The sequence below is a fragment of the Falco naumanni genome, chromosome 4 (assembly GCF_017639655.2).
Source record: "Falco naumanni isolate bFalNau1 chromosome 4, bFalNau1.pat, whole genome shotgun sequence".
In the NCBI taxonomy this organism is placed as follows: Eukaryota; Metazoa; Chordata; class Aves; order Falconiformes; family Falconidae; genus Falco; species Falco naumanni.
The window spans coordinates 4,703,877-4,720,717 of NC_054057.1; the positions used below are offsets into that span (position 1 = coordinate 4,703,877).

The following is a 16,841-nucleotide window of genomic DNA, read 5'->3' on the forward strand; positions in this document are numbered from 1 at the left end:
TTCCGAGCAAGATTTCTCTCCAGGAAAACATCACAGACTATACCGACCCTTCAGCATACTTTGTCTCACTACTGGAGAAGGCCAGCACATAGCAAAAGCTTGCTAATCCATCTTTCACCTTTATTCAAAAGCATCCACGACCGGACTGAGATTTTTGACATTTGCTGAACAGAGGTTATAGTCTTCTCCTGGGCCTCTACACGGGGCAGTTTCATTGCTTTGCAATGCACACCAAAAGACACAGGCCACTGATTGTATTTTTATAAGGTATGGCATGTAAATGGTTTAAGTAAATTCTTCACACTTACTCTTTTTTCTTTGATTTCATTTGATAGGCACCATTCGCCACTAATTAAAGCAGTTCTTTAAACAAAACTTCCAGAAGTGGAGGCTAAATCCTTCTGACTCTTTCTTCAAACCTCTTCTGAGCCCTCATTGTTAATTCAGACACTGGCAGGTAACGTTTTCTTTCAGTCCTGATATGCGACTTGGCTTCCAACACGTGCAAGAACCAACATGTTTCTCCAGATAGATTTGCTTTCCCAGGCTCCCGCCTTCTCAGCAATGTGAGGTACTTTGTGTAGAGTCATCTCAATTTCCTTTGAATCCACATTTTTCTAAATACTTTGGTTTTTTTTCAGATAGGAAAAGTCAGTTGTATATTTATCTTGAACTATCAAATGCACTAAAAAGGACCTATCTGGGATTCTAGGCACCACAGCTAAATAATAAAAATACAGTTAGCCTTACACAAACAAATGTGTACACACTAGCCGCCTCAAAATTATGCAGGGCAAAAAATTTTTCCTGCCACAAATCCCCCAGAAAACAAACCTCAGTGGTTGGTACAACCCTTCCCAGTCTGAAAACATCGAACTTTGCTTTTGGCCCCCAAAATATTGGACAATCCAAAACACAGTGACCTTCTGTTTTGGGATTTTCACTCATGGAAGTCCTGCAATTGTTCATTGTTCTGAATCATGAGAATACCAAATACTGACTATCCTTCAATCCTATCTTTAAATCTCTGATTTTAAATCTACAGCTTTACAGATTTATGTAGTTAGTGATTTATTCCTCCCCAGAAATGGCTATTTGATATCAACCAGTAGGACAAAACATATCTCCTGTCTTTTGTTTCTTTTTCACAGTTTGACTAATGTGTCAAATTGTCTATATTTTAACAAGGAGATGCAGTATATCTGAGAAATAAAATAGCACAGTACTTAGTAGGTGTTCGTATTCTTCAGCTTGCCATCTTTTACCCGTTTGAAGCAAACACTTTTTATCGCCACATGTCAACAAAAACTAAGAGCAAATAAAACAGCATAGCTTGTGTTGCGGGGCACAGTTAAACAGAAATGTGCGGATGACATCCAGTTACTTTTCAGACACAGTGAGTGTAATCCAGTAGAAGGCAAAAGAACCTCATTTACCACCAAGGATTAAACTAACTAACTGAATAAATATTTTCTATGACCTTGTTGAAAAGCAAAGGTTTAAATCAACAGCATTCCTTTAAATGGGAATCTTTAAATGTGGTGGATGTCTGTTAGTTGATTTGCCTCTTTTTATAATTACCTGTTCGCGATCCTAAGCCAACATCATTACTGCAAAGTCTAAATCAGGCAATATTAAGGGGGTTTTTGTGCTTGTAGGGCAAGGCATTTTTAAAGTACAAAGCAACAGCTATTTTTGCTGGCTGACACAGTCCAGAGCCCAAAGACCATAATTACGCTTTCAGAAAGGCAACAGCCAGAGCACCTGACAGTCATTGACTATCACTCCCACCTCTCCAACAGCCCCTTTGCTTGGGGACAAGGGACAATTCCAGGACCAGAGTATCTGAGCTTGCTGCACCTGCTACAACAGGTACAGCATGGCTCCTATTGCCTCTCTGAACAACAGACACCAGTCACCTCCAGTAGCTATTCTTTTCAGCAACATTCTACACTTTTAGGACTATAGTCCTCAAAATAAAAAGTCAGGAGAAGCCACACAGAGCCAGATCAAACAAAATTCCCTCATATTCAGTCAATCACACCCTCAGAGAAGCCCACCTGGCATGTCAGAAAAGAGTAAGTATTCCAAGGCTAAGGAACCAAATGAAGACAACTCCAAGGCAAAGAAAAGGCAATGTTTTCACACTGCAGCCATCACAAAGGCATTTCCAACTGCTCTGCTACTCCAGCACTCTCCATATTACAGCTGTCTCCAGGAAGTGGGGCAAAGAGAGAGCATCAGAGCAGAACCCGTCACATGAGACACAGCTTTCAAGAATATAAGACAAACCATAGGAAGAATAAGGCTCTGGAGCCAAAGGACAAAAAAAAACCCATTGGCATAAGCAATCCGAAACCTTAAGAAAAACATGAACAAACCAAACTCCTGGAAATCTAACCCAATAGCTTAGATAATCCGTAGTAACATGGCTGCTCTTACCTTTGCCATCTGCGCCTGCACGCCATTTGCTTTGAGAGATGCTACTGCTTTCTGTGCTGCTGCTGGACTGTCAAAATCTACAAAACCGTAACCTGAAAAGGAAACAGATAAATAGATATTTTCATTACTATTCATGTGTATGTGCATAGGTTAAGATTTCACATTTATAAATAAGGAGACCCCTTCAATTCTCTACATCTGTCTCATAGCCTTCCAGTAGCACTGCCATCACACCTCTATTTCCCACACCTTTCCTCCTGAACCTAGTGGGGTTTTAAGGAAATGCAATGACCTGAAGCTTCAAAGTACAGGAAGGTACGCAGCAGAGGGGGAAAGAAGGTAGATCTTTGCCTGTCTTAAGAGATAAAAGGTCCCTGGCAGTAGGAGGGCACACGCTCACGGGGCTGTGGTGCTCTGGAGTCCTGACCCATCTCTTGCATAAGAGGAGGCAGCGGTATGGCTGTCCCTAGGATGCAAAGCTACAGCTTGCAATCGCTAATTTCATGAGAAAACACCACCCTTTCCCTGTCCCTTGAACCCATACACGGATTAAGCTTCAGAAAAGGAGGGTAGCGGGTCTCTGCAGCAGGCTGGGGCCATCTGTGCAGGGGCAGGGAGCACACACAGTCTTCCAGCAGGTGGGAGCAATTAAGGGAGAAATCGCAACCTGCGCTCTACAAGTGACTGCCAGATAGCTCTAGAAGATGATAAGATAATGAAGTCACAGCCTAGTTAAACCACATCCCTTTCATCTCACCACCCTCTCTGCTGGAACAAGGGCTAAGTCCCTACCAGGAACTGCTTCAGGGCATCATCTGAACAGCAGCTTAGTGAGGTTAGACTGTAGGGACTGGCAAGGGATAATCTTCTGCTTTTAAGTGGCTTTCCTACTCCCAGTATTTGTATTAGTTTAGTTTATTAATCAGGCAGTCACTTCCCATCCTCTCTTCTTCCCTCTCAATTTTTATTTCCTTTAACCAGCAAGACTGGTAAGTTCAAGCAAGACCAGTGCTGCTAAGCCCATACCAGATAATCAACAACTCTCTAAGTACTTTTTTTCCCTAAACATACAAAGGAGGGCAAAGAGGACAAGGAATGAGCTTTTCATAACTTGTAAGCACTAAGCTATTTATGATCTTCAACAGCATTCAAATGTCTTGGTCATAAAGATTTCAACACAGTTAGGAAGATTTAAAAATTTCACCAAGTACCTATTTAGGCAGCTGCACGTACTTCACAGTCCACCCAGGGAAAAACCCCAGCTTACATCTTATCAGGCAGTTACAGCACAGGCAAGCATGTGCTGCTCAGACTAGCTGTGGACAGGGGCCACGTCTCTGGCATCTCCCTGGGAAGCCATGTGGACAAACTGAACTGCCTGAAAGCTTTAATAATATTAGCACAAGCATATTTATAGCATAACAGCTCTTTTGCAGACATCTCCATTTACTAGGTCAATACACATCATATAGGAGGCAACCACAGATACGCTTTTTTGCTGTATCCATTTTTATGTCTTTTGCCAGCCTTTCTTCTTACTCCTGGGAGGCCTTATTGCCTTCCTCCCTCCACCAGATCTAGGTATAAGAGCATGTGCCTGTGATCACTTTGCCACCCAAGCTATAAACAACTCTTTTATTATTATTTTGGTACATATACATTATTTGATGCAGGGTTAGTCCAATGATGAAAGAATTTTGTACACATACACTTCTTGTTTTCTTGGCTTAAATCTCATTCACAAAGATTTAAGAAAATGAAAAGAAATAATAAAAAAGAAACATCCAAAACTGTCAAAGAAACTGCTGACTTCAAAAGTATATAAAAAAATTATTTTGATTAAAAACTCAAGATCTGAACCTTTGTGTTTTTTTCTTCCCTCAGTTTTCTGTGTTCTTGGGGTTTGCATGAATTTTTTGGTAGGGCATTACTACAAATTGAGGGAAAGTCTAGAACAATTGTAAGCTCAGACAGCAGATCTAATAAACACCACCATTAAGAAGTGAACTGGAGTTTGGTCATCTTGGGGGTGGTGGTCCTGCACAGATTCCCCCATTTGATTTTCCCTTTTTATTGCTACTGAGCATGCCGTTTTAAAATCAGCTTGGTTTATACTGCATTTTGCTTTGCAGCGTTATCCAAGCTGTCTGTTCACTGCAGAGTGGCAGTGAAGCTGATGCTGTGTTGAGCCAAAAAATATGCTACAAGGGAGCAAGAGTTCTGCATGGATTTCTGCAATGCCTTTGCCTTTTGGGAGAGCAGCTTCTGGGGATGAAGGAGGAGATACAATTAGATGCAACTTTCATCTTGCTAGATGAAAGATCCGAAGAAGAAGCCAGAGTTGCCAAGCGGGAAACCTGAAATGGTTTGGGAAGTCATGGGGTGGCTTGCATCAACACAGAGCAAATTATTTTTTAGTGTAGCAAGGTGTTCTTCTCAATAGACTAAATTTCTTTTTGTTTCTCACCATGTTCATGCCCAAAAATTAGGAGGTGAAAGTGCAAATATAAGTTTTAATATTGGGATTGCAAGCAGATAATAGAGTTAGATTTTTGTATTTATTATCAGTGTACAGTGCAGGATTTACGTATGCAGTAACAGAAGGGAAATGATTTTAAATTTAACTTTCTAGACAGCACAGTAAGTATTCACATCTAAGTTAGCATTGCTTTGTAAATGCAAACCAGAATGTATAAGAATATTCTGGTGTTGTATCATAGAGATCAGGTATACCTAACATAGTGTACTACTGAAGATTAACATCAGCCCATAATATCTAAAAATATGAATATATTCTAAACATTTATTCAATCGGCACAAGGGGCTATCAGAGATCCAGCGAGAGTGCCGAGACAAAAAACCCTTGCATTTTTAGCTGTCCATAATGCATTCTAGTATTACTACTCCCAGCCACACTGCAAAGCTGCTCTTTTTTCCTTCCCTCAAGTCCATTTTCATTCCAAGTATCTTTTTCTGGCCCTCCCCCCTCCTGACACATCTCTCCACCACACACAGAACATCAGGACAAAATCACTCCATGGCTGAAAACTCGTCCAAAGAACATCAATCTGCTGCAAGGGAAGCCAAGTTCCCAGGCTGTTTCAGCATTCAAGTATCCTTACAAGAACCCTGCGATGCTATATAACAGAAAACCAGGCATGCTGCCTTTTTGTACAGTTTATGTTCTTCCATGTCGATGTTTATAGCCTATGTTGGTGACCTACACTAAACATATTTTATTTGTTTATAATCTCACTTCATTTTCTGGGTCTTACGTACTAACCAAGTAGCTTTTTTGTTTGGGTTTGGAAGGATTTTGTTTATTTAGGGGTTGTTTGTTTTGTTTTATATGCCTTCCAGGGTAGATAAAAGTTTAGTCCCCACAGAAGCTAAAGCTGGGTCTTGAAGCATCCCCTCCATCTTTCCCCATCGCATAAATGAATCCCCAAACTCCCTGAACCGAGTCCTTCCCTCCTGGCCATGCTGGGGCTGGAGCGGGCGCAGGCTGTGCTCCCCCCCAGCCCCCTCAGCGCTGCCCTGGCTGCCCCGGTAGGTGCAGCAAGGGTGGGTTTGTCTGCTCAGGCACCCACCGCTGCCCAAATAACCATCCCCTGGCTCCTCCTGGGAAAAGGCAGCAGGCTGGCTGAAAGCATCCCCCGGCAGGGATTCAGTCCAGGGTCTGCCAATCAGCTGCTGCTGCTCTAAGAAAATGTCTGTGCTTCTTTTTCCTCTTTTAAAAACAAGTGCAAGCCCCAGCAGCCCCACCCCTCTGCTAGCCTCAAATTCCACAGCTGCTTCCCCCCCCCCCCCCCCTCTTTTTTTTCCTGTGTGCACTGCCTCATAAACATTCTGGTCAACGAATTGTACTTCCACCTACCCACCCCCACCCCCCCACCCCCACCCCAGTTTTTGTACAGAACATCATGAAAAACACACTTGGATTCGAAACCAGGACATTCAGACTCTCACAAGAATCCATCACCACCACAGGAAACCAAAACCAAAACTATTTCCCCTTTTTTTCATGAAGCATCCTGCCCTTTTCCTTTAAGAGCTCCAAATGCAAATAGGGATAGCTGCATTATACCCTGCTTCTTCAAGAGATGGGAACTGAATTTGTCACTAATACGAGCCCCTCTGCTTAAGTGTACTTACACTGAGGGTGACTTCAGCACTCCAATGCTACAAGCACTCCAGGAACCCGAGTTTTTTTGTAGAATGACATATTACTAGTTCAGACACGCAAACACACACACACACACGCAAAACCCCAAGACTAGAGCATCTAGATTAACTGTTAAACCTTTCCTCTAAGAAATAAAATGCTCGTAATTTTGTTTTGGCCTGGTGCCATTAGAGTTAAATAATTAAATTTAAGGAATAAAACCAGTGGTTTTGTACCTGTGGGGAAACAAAACAGCTAAGCATCAGCAAGTGCAGGTTTATAGCTAGCTGCAGTAAGTGCTACCCAAATACACTGGCAGACACTAAACATCTCCATCTCCTATAACCTAAACGGCTAGGGGCCTCCCGGTCTCAGTTTCTCAGTTCCATAATTAAGCTTGGCAGCAGGTTCAAATGAATTAAAACTGAATGTCACTATTTCCTCAACAAATCCCTCATCCTTGTTTTTTCTTACTTGTCAGGGAGAAGACCAGCAGAACAGCAATTAGTGGTAAGCAGTGCAGTGAAAAAGAACCAAGTATACACTAATTAGGTCACTCGCCAAACACGTTCATTTCATTGGCAGATTTAATCAATGTTTTCCTGAAATGTCTTAAATCTCCTATGCTAATTTAAAGTTTTGTTATTGTTGTTACTTTAAACACAGATGGGATGCCTGGAGATTTTCAATTGCTTTCCGCAAATCCATTTCAAAGTAACAACCCCTCATATAGTATATCATCAAAATTTAGGTGCAGGTTTTAGGAAATGGCCTCTAATTTTATGCCAACATTTTTGTGCCTGCAAATACCTATGGGTGCAATTTTGTGGATTTAGTAATTGCAGGTGTGTAGAGCTCTTAGACATCAAACTCTGAATTGCCCTGACTGATCGGGTACTTAAGAATAATGCCAAATAATTTAAGGGGCTGCTTGCCACTTGCGGCTCCCACAATCGTTGCGAAGTGCTGGAGCGGTGGCACACGGCAGAGGCGAGCTCCCACGGGTGCATGTGGGCTCCACAGCCCACCTTCGGGGAGCTGCACTCGTGTAGTGACAGGAGCAAGGGCCCGGCTGCCTTTTTAGAAAATTGAAGCAGCTCCTCTGCCACTGCCAAAAGCAGCGTTAGTCACTGGAAGTAAACGGGAACAGCGGTTTCAGGGTATCCTGGAAGTCTGGTCCCCCAATTAGTACTTAACAGCTAGCACACCATGGCGCTTTTTTTGCATGGAAGACTCTCCATCAGCAGACGTCCTTGCTGGCGCCATCAGAAGGGGAGCTGTGACAGCCGCCAAACTAATCCGCACCCGCAGCAGCCAGGCTCTGCCGCCTTGCTGCCCTGACCGCACACCCCCGGGCCCCCACAGCGGCTCCCCTCCCTCCTGCTGCCACTGCTCCCCCAACCGACTCGCCCTCGACCCCGTGGCCACCAAGGGGTGTGACAGGGCAACGGGCAGCCAGCCACAGCTCTGCACCCGTCCCAGCTCTGTCCTGACAGCCCTGGTGAAAATAAAATCTAAGGAGAAACAAAGAGCAGGAGAAACATGCTTTCCCAGAAGTGAGGAGCAGAGCACCTTGGCACGCTGCTAAGCTTGACCCCTGCAAACGCAGCAACCTCTGGAGGGGGCTGAGGAAGGAGAAGCCGTGATGAACGAGGGAGGATAAGCTGTGGCTGGTGAGCTCTCAGCTTCACCCTGCCACAAGGCCAAACATCACGCCTGACCTCTGAGCCTGTCCTGCTTTAAATCACTTGAATTCACGTCAAATAGTACTCCGCATTTTCCAGCTGACGCCCCCACCTCTCCAACACGCACACAGAGACAGGAGACAGGACAGCTGATGCACCCAGCCAGGAGACTGGCAGGGAGCCCGTATGTTAATCCAACATCTAATGTGCCTGGGTAACTAATATTGTTTCGTTGGTTTTTTTTAAAAAGTACCTAAATATATTGATAGTCACACATACTGAGGAGCTTTTCTGGTTCCACTGATGTCAACAAACCCACTCCTGAAAAGTTTTAATGCTTTGTTTCTGTAGAGCTAAAATCTTTGCATCAATAGGAGAACAGATCCAGCCTGGCAGATGGGAAATGCTGACTGACAGCTGCCCCATGCCACCTGCACTCCTGCAGGTACCTCCGTACTAGGGGCTGACGTGGAGTTTGAGGGAAGCTGCACCAAAGGATGGACCCCAGCTCTGTCATTTTCCCACTTTGGAGAGTTTGACTTTGGCACAATGACTTTTCTTTTCAACATAAAAATTGTGTAAATTTTGCATAAAATTACACAATATAGGAGAATTTTCTCTTCAAAGGTAAAACCAAATTTGCTCATGTGTAATTACAATTCTATTATACCTAAATGGTTTTTTCTAGTTTTGATGTACCAGACCACTTGGAAATCTGCTTCCCACTGGGACACAACGTCTTTTTAATGTAAGGAAGTTCCTAGTCCTTGTTTCTGGCCATGTAGAATTCAATACATCAGATCTGAAATCCAGAACAGAGAAGACTGAGCATATCATACATGTTGGGTCTCCAAGAGGTATAGAGAATTTCTGGACGAAAAGGAGGATAGAGTAATTTTAAGAGAGTGCTTGCTTTTTTTTTCAATAATGTTTTTTTGTTAAAATTGCTTAGAGATTGGAAATGGAAATTGACAAAAGTGGCTGTGATGAGGGAAAGGAATAGGAGTCTATGGAAAAGGCAGCAGTCAAAATTACTTGTTGAACTGAGAAACCATGAAATAAAATATATTTATCACAAATATTTTTTAAACTTTATGATGTCACCTCCACACGTATCTGTATACATATATGCCTACATCTGAAGAAACTAGCACAAAGTTTTTACACAAACTCTAATACATACACACAATTAAGCAAATATATAGTAACCAGTGAGATATTTCTCCTACAGACTTAGATGAAACCACTTGGATTTCAAGAGAACCTAAGTCAATTTGAGCTGTGAAGTTCACTTTTGCCCAGCACTTATTTAGAGTGTCTCTTAAAAGGCAGTATTCATTCTGACAATCAGGTAGCCCACAAAAAAGTGATTACCCAGTAATTTACTATGCAATTTCCAGACATTGTTTTATGTTCAGATAAAGAATCAAATTAAAGTCTTATAAGCCTTGGAAAATTAGAGTTATCAAGCAAAGAGGTTGAATCACCCTGGAACACAAAATTACTGAAAACAGCTTTTTCTTTCATTGTTCAAATTGCATTAAAATATTCTTACAGCTCCAAATGCTCACAGCAATAGTAAAATAGTCTACATTATTACTATTTTTAAAGCTCTACTTTATAAAAATGTTCTCAGTGGCTAGAAAGTGGTGAATCATCACCTTTTAATTAAAACAGCTAATATATAGTTTGAAAAATAATTGGTAATGGAGTCTTAAATGCGAGACAGAAAAAATAGTCCCTTCATTTCAGATCACTCCCCAGAGACACACCTACATTGTTAAGTATGCATATAGAGCTGAATTTTTTTGTTTGCTTTAGCTTGATATGGAAATACGGCACAAAACTGTCACTTTGATTATGTTCCTGCAGTGATTTCTTTTGCCTCTCCCATTATTTGAATCTCCTTTATAACAACAGAACCGCAGAAAACCAGGACTGTAGGTAACTAACAAACAATTTTTAGACATCTGTTTGCAAACACATTCTTAATTTGAACATTCAATTCCTTTGATTTAAACAGAGTGTATATGAATGCAGGTTATTATTAATTGCACAACTAATTAATAGTAATTTTTACATGCAAAACTAAGCATGGAACTCATGATGATCTTTTCTGCAATCTCCAGGAAGTACAAGTAACAGTACAAAGAAACCTATAAAATTTTGGTATGTGGGAAAAAAGTACTCACATAATAAATAAATAGATGAGTAAATAAATAAATGTATGCATACGCATATGTGTATTTTTCTGGAAGGTAATCCTTCCAGAAATATACTCTCTGAAAAAACAGAAACAGACCTCAAAACTGACAAAAGCTCCTCGTGAAATGTGGTTGCAATAAGAACAGTAAGGAGGAGACGGGTATGCAGCACAAATTTAGCAAATATACCTATCAAGAAAACAACATTGCACTTGACTGCCCTCTCACCATTTACACAGCACTCCTGACAATTCAGAACCACAAAGACTGGCAAACTGGAGAAAATTCTGGAAAGAGCATAAATATAGATATAAAAATCCAGATTGTGCAAACAGCAGAGCTCTAGTGGATTATCCCTAACAATAGGCCAAGTGTTTGGGGCCTCTAAAAGTTAACCTGGATGTGAGTGAGTACCTATGGGCAACCGTATTGCAGTGCATGATCAGCATAAACAGTGAGACTTCACGAGGACCTGTTGAAGAAGGAAAATGTTGGTGAAAATAAATTGAGAGGGAAGTTGAGAAATATTTCCTGGTATTCTGCTAACAGCGTGAACATACAAAGCCAGTGATGGAAAACTCATTGCTCAAGTTACTAAATATGGACCGAATAAAGAAAAGAACATATTGTAAAACTTGCAGTGGCAGAAGGACAAGAGATAAACACACTTTTCCATCTTTAACATTTGAAATTACTCTCTCTGCAAGTCCCATTGATTCACTGTCAAAATCCAAAATGAAGATTAACTCTATTTTTAAATACAGGAATATTTCACGTCTACTATTTCCATATAAACCAATGTATGACTTAACATTACGTTTATTTAGTACCATAACATTTCCTATTCGTGTATTAGTAAATTAGTAATTCACTAATTTTACCAAAAAAGTGAACAAAAAAAAGTAAAATAATTAAGATTATTTTTACTACACTTGTTTTACACTACACTTGTTTACTATACTCTGCAGCTGAGCTAAATTTCACACTTGACGCAGTGATTGAAAAAGCAGAATGTTCTCCCAAAAAACAAGTACTCCAAGAGCAGAGCTTAGTTACATATTTACATGAAAGGGAGGGAAGGATACAATAGCAGTTTCTTCCCTTGACTTCAGAAAAACTTGGTGACTCACAAACGATAGTATTTTGCAATATCCAGAACAAAATAGCCAGAACTTGTAGTTTCAGATTAAGATCTACTTTCAGATACACAGTTATGATATCAATTAATAGCTCCATTGAAAAACTTGAAAGGAACCTCACACCCACAACTAAAAAAGGATTCACTTTTTGAATAATTAGTTTTTCATATTCACTTTCCTCTCTGATTACAGCAATGTCCAGATGCTGAAGCTCCAAAATACCACAAGAAAGACTATTTTCTTGGTATTTCCAGTCGGCAGGAAACACTGACACTCTCATGAGAAAGTCTGTTCTTCTGAGGTTTCATGCTCAGTTATGCAGACTCCAGAGCTTTACTTAGCTTGGATAATGTTTGGGTAAGATATGAAACCAAATCTCTTGAGATTTGTCCATCACTTATTTTAGAGCTGAGTGACTTGAGTAAAAAACCTGGTGTGCAGAAACAGTTCAGAAAAAAAAAAATCATTCAGCCATTATCTCCGAAGGCTCCCAGCGCCTGTATAGGCAAGCAATTGCCTCTTCTAAATACTGGACCTCAGTTTGCCCAAAGCTAAGCAAGTTATCCAGTAGGCGTTCACCAGAAGAGCGTATAACTTAAGAAGCTATGAGACTAACTCCAGCACTCCCATGGACTAGTTAAAAATTAACGTTCATATTGTCTTGCACCTTTCAGGCTTGATATCTGGCACGGCACGCCAGCAGGCACTTATGGACAGACATGGACAAAACAGAGTATCAATGGGAGCGTTATTTCCAGTTATGGAAGACAGCAGTGAAATACTAGAGGAAAACATGAAGTCCTTCAGCAGTCAACACTTCCAGCATTAGGTTTAAACAACGATACCGCTTGAGAAGGCAAAGGAGGATTTTCTGTGTCACCCAGTGCTCTTTGTCAGAAATGAAATATTCCATTCTCTTCCTCCCAAGACTGGATTGCTCAGCAATCATAACATTAAGTAACCACAGATACTCATGAGTAGGAAGAAACAATCTGACAAGAGAAGATGCACTTGGTGAACACACTGTGATTACTGTACTTTATTAAAAATAATTTTCATTTCAGTATGTTTTGACAAGAAAATAGAAAGCATCTTGTGCAGGCTTCAGGAAATATTAAAATAACCCAAGGTGATGAACATGTTATTATCCAGCCTGTTCCAGAGGGAGGATGCTCAAGTACTGAAATGGTTTTCATTTCAAATACACATTCATTTTCAAGACACCACACTTGAAAAATTGGACTGTATATTTGTCATACAGTAAGCAGTGATAAAGAGCACAGCAATTTATGTTCTTTATGCAAAGCACTTGTAACTCGGAAAACAACTATAGCTTCTAAAAGGCAGCAAAGTGATAGCACTTTCCGAAGAAAGTGAAATGTTTTTTTCATGCCAGTTGGCCAATTCTGGCACATCAACCTTTGCTATGATAAACATTTTGGATAACATGCAAAGAGCTCCTATTCCAACCCATCAACACTCATGATGTCTTGGAGCTTTAGGCAGAGATGAGCAATATCTTCTGAATATTTCATGATTCTGATACTAAGAAAAGGATCCCGATACCACCCATCACCATAATGCTAAAATACCAAGGACCTTTTGAGCAAGAAGGCAGTGTGCTTCCAAGAAATGGTTGGTGGTCACAACCAACATTACACCTGTGCTATGGAGGGGACGCACAGCAGGGGTGGGCGGCACAGAGCAGGGTAAGCCACAACACACAGGCCAGAACAAAACCCACGTTAAAGATACTGTCTAGATTCAGTGCTCAACGATATTGGTCTCACATGGTATTTCTTGATTTAAGTATCCCTGTAGCATTATATTGTCCATCACTGTTTGTAGATAGTTCTTTTTCTTCTGCAATAGATCCTTCTGTAGTTAAATACCATTTGCACCTTTTGAGCCTCTTGTCATATATCTACCACGTTTACTTGTAGCCTGAAGTTCAAAAATGCTGTAATTATGGTAGCCAGAAATCGCTATTAGTTTTGCAGATGAGAAAGAAAAAGGAAAAGGAGAAGAAATCCCATCAGAAAATCTGTTTTCAAGATCTCCAATCCATTTTTCAGATTCAAGATAGTTCTACAACCTAGGTAAGTGGAAGATGCAGATAAAAGAGGTTGAAATGTTAGCTTTTAATCTAATCTGAATTTCTGAACCTGCAGAAGTTTTCCTATCATTACAAATCACATACCTCAAACATATGAAAAAGAATCAAGTGAATAATATAATATTTTAATCCTAAGTGAACACTTTTCTTTCTGTGATTTAAGGTAGCTATTTAGTGTTATTTTGACTGTCGGCTTGTATTTAAAATCACCTGCTGGTACAGTACACGGCAGTCACACACCACGAAGGTATGATGAAGGATGTTATCTCGAGACTGTACTGAAGCCACCTGGACATCAGGAGGTCAAACCAGCAGAAGGACAATCCCCTGTACACAAACGCCAACATGTAGGAAGCTTCTTGCACACTGAAATTCATGTCCACAACAAGCCTTTACACAGCTTGTAGAGAGAGAAGGCACATATATGGGTCCGGAAGAGGCATCCTGAATCTTTCTGGAAAGTGGATGACTACAACCCTTCAGTAGATGACCACATGGGGTCACACCAGTGACTCACATAATTTCTCTCTACCCTTTACCTACTGGAAGGATGTCACCTGATACATCCTTGTACCATATTTGTTGCCTTGACAGCTGTGCCCATTTTTGATTAGGGCACTTACAAGATCATCTAATACTTCTGTCATCCTTTTCCTTTGTTCCCTTATAGATAAGCTTCCAACTTCCCATGCAGAGATTTTCCTATTACTTCCTAAGTAGATGATTTTACTATTGGATTTGTTCCCTGTTTCTCACAATCCAGTCTTTAGGATCACCTAATTACTCTTCTGTGTAATTGCCTCATGCTTCCCAACTTTGTGTAACAAGCAAGTATCGAGGGAGTTTTGGTAGCAGTATCTTTGAAGATGACAATGGAAATCTGGTATATGCCTGAGAGAGAGAGAGAGAGAGAGAAAGAGGTGGGTGTTGCCAATGATGCTGACTGTATGTCCAAGCCTGCATCCAAAACTGTAGTAGTCTCAGCAAGTTGCTACACCAGTATTGACTATCCTCAGTAGTTCTTGCCAAATGTTCAGGCACTTTCTGAATGTGAAAACATTTTGTTCAGGGTCTCTGGAGAACCTTAAGGGTTTAACTAAAGAGCAAACTCATTGGTGTATACTGCCAGTGAAAGGCCAAATATACAACAGAGAACAACTTTCACCCCATGAAGCCAGTTTAGAGAAAGGTATGCATTTCAATGCTTAATAACAGAAGATAAATGGAAGGGAGGGAAAATATATGTGATAAAATATTATTTTTTAAAATTAAAGTGAGGGTAATTCAGATATAATAATATTTTATTATTTATGATGGATATTTTCTTTTTAAAAATCCCACAATTTTTATGAAATTATACAGAAAATGACTGAGAGATACCCAAGTCTGTAGTATGATCTGAGTTTGTTCACTGAAAGTGGTTCTGTGTCAGCTTAGTACATCAAATAAACCAAAATAAAAGAGAAAGCAAGGAGGAGTTTTGCCAGGACACACAAACCCAGCAAACATATTTTGTCTAGGAACCCAAAATGCCTACAAAGAAAAAAAAGACATTTTAAATACCCAGTAGCATCCTCACATACCGTATCAAAGAAATAAAGAATCAGCAACCTAAAATTACTTTTTAGCCTTTCAAGAAGCAGTGTTGAATCTCACATACTTGTGTACGTTCTTGGTCAGTCACTTGGCCTACATTCGTTATAGCAGGCAAGACAGCTAACAGTCAAAGGGGCTGCATCTCTTACACACACGCCGAATACATGTTGGTGTTGTCAATGAGGAGATGTGTAAATGTTTGCAGACTGGATGTCTGCTTCCTGTCAACAGCAAGCACTAGCCAGACGAATATCCGGCACGCACGGTTGTGCTTTCTTAAGAGCGTAAATGTTGTATGACAAAATTTGCAGGCTGCTTGTTTTACCCTCGGCCTCTTTGCCCTCAAAGCCTTTTTTGTGACCAAATGCAAAGGAAAGCAACTTCCTGTACCCCCAACTAGACCCTGGCAGCAGTGAGGCAAGTGGAGAGGAAGGTGCTGAGGTGTTAGCTGGCTGAAAAAATAAAGGGAAACACACAGGGTTAGTCAGGGCCCGTGGCCAACAGGGTGTCCACAAAAGGCGACCCATCTCCTTTCCATTAAGCAGAGATGGCAGCCTTGGCAGCTGCTTGCCACTCTACTCTTACATCTTCCTACTCACCATTTTGTATTTCTGTGGCAGACCTGGGGCTCTTTCTTCCAGAGCTTCCAACGGGTGACCAAGGCAGGTGCTGCATGAGTGAGGAGATCTCATGCATGCCTTCCTGCACATAATGCCATCAGAAGATCCTGTACCAGGTATTTCTATTACACTGAGACGATATTGGTTATGTGACCTTGAGAGTAGCTATGTTGTTCACTGCTAAAGGGCAGGGGTGAAGAGAACATGGACCTGCTCACTGTATCTGGCCATGAAAGAAAAAAAATGTCCTCATGTTCTTACCCCTCAGGGTGGCAGGTGTCTAGTTCAGGTAATCATTCCCCAGAGGTGCAGGTTCCCTCATACACTCGGCTTGGAGCCTTTGAAGGAAATGGGGACTGCCACTCATATCTAGTCAAGGGATGCAACAGCCTCACCCTCGCCAGTGCTCTCTCCTGCACTGGAAGGCAATATTAGGTTCCAGGAGGAACAAACATGGAAGATATCTGGAAAGTGGAAACCTTCTAGCAATCATACCATCCTGTTCTCTCATTTTATTTGTGGGTTTTTTTCTTTCTTTCTCCCTGGATGGCTGGGACAAACACTGCACACAAAAAAAGAAGCAGCCTTTCTTCGCCTTTATCTGGAAACAAGCAGATGGGGCAGATGAAGGACCTCATGCAAAACATGAGGGTGTGACATGATGGGAGACAGGCTACAGTACTAGGCAGTCTTTCCCTCCCTTAGTCTACATTGCAATTACATCTAACTTGGCATGCCCACTTCATCTTCTTATCAGGCATTTTGTCACTGAGAAAATCTCCATTTATTGCGTCGAGGCATTTTTGTCCCAGATAATGAAAATCTTTTTTAAAAAATAAAAAAAATAAATAAATATTAAGCCCAGCAAATCATG

The 16,841-nt window shown here is 41.0% G+C and overlaps 1 protein-coding gene across 9 annotated transcripts in view; it reads right to left on the reverse strand.

Annotated features, from left to right (window-relative positions):
- RBMS3 (RNA binding motif single stranded interacting protein 3) overlaps positions 1 to 16,841 on the reverse strand; it is a 719,039-nt gene that overhangs the window by 263,337 nt on the left and 438,861 nt on the right. For all 9 annotated transcript variants that reach the window (XM_040589729.1, XM_040589728.1, XM_040589727.1 and 6 more), the window contains one exon: positions 2,443 to 2,534. In XM_040589729.1, the coding sequence (XP_040445663.1) occupies positions 2,443 to 2,534 (92 nt within the window). The remainder of the gene's footprint in view (positions 1 to 2,442; positions 2,535 to 16,841) is intronic.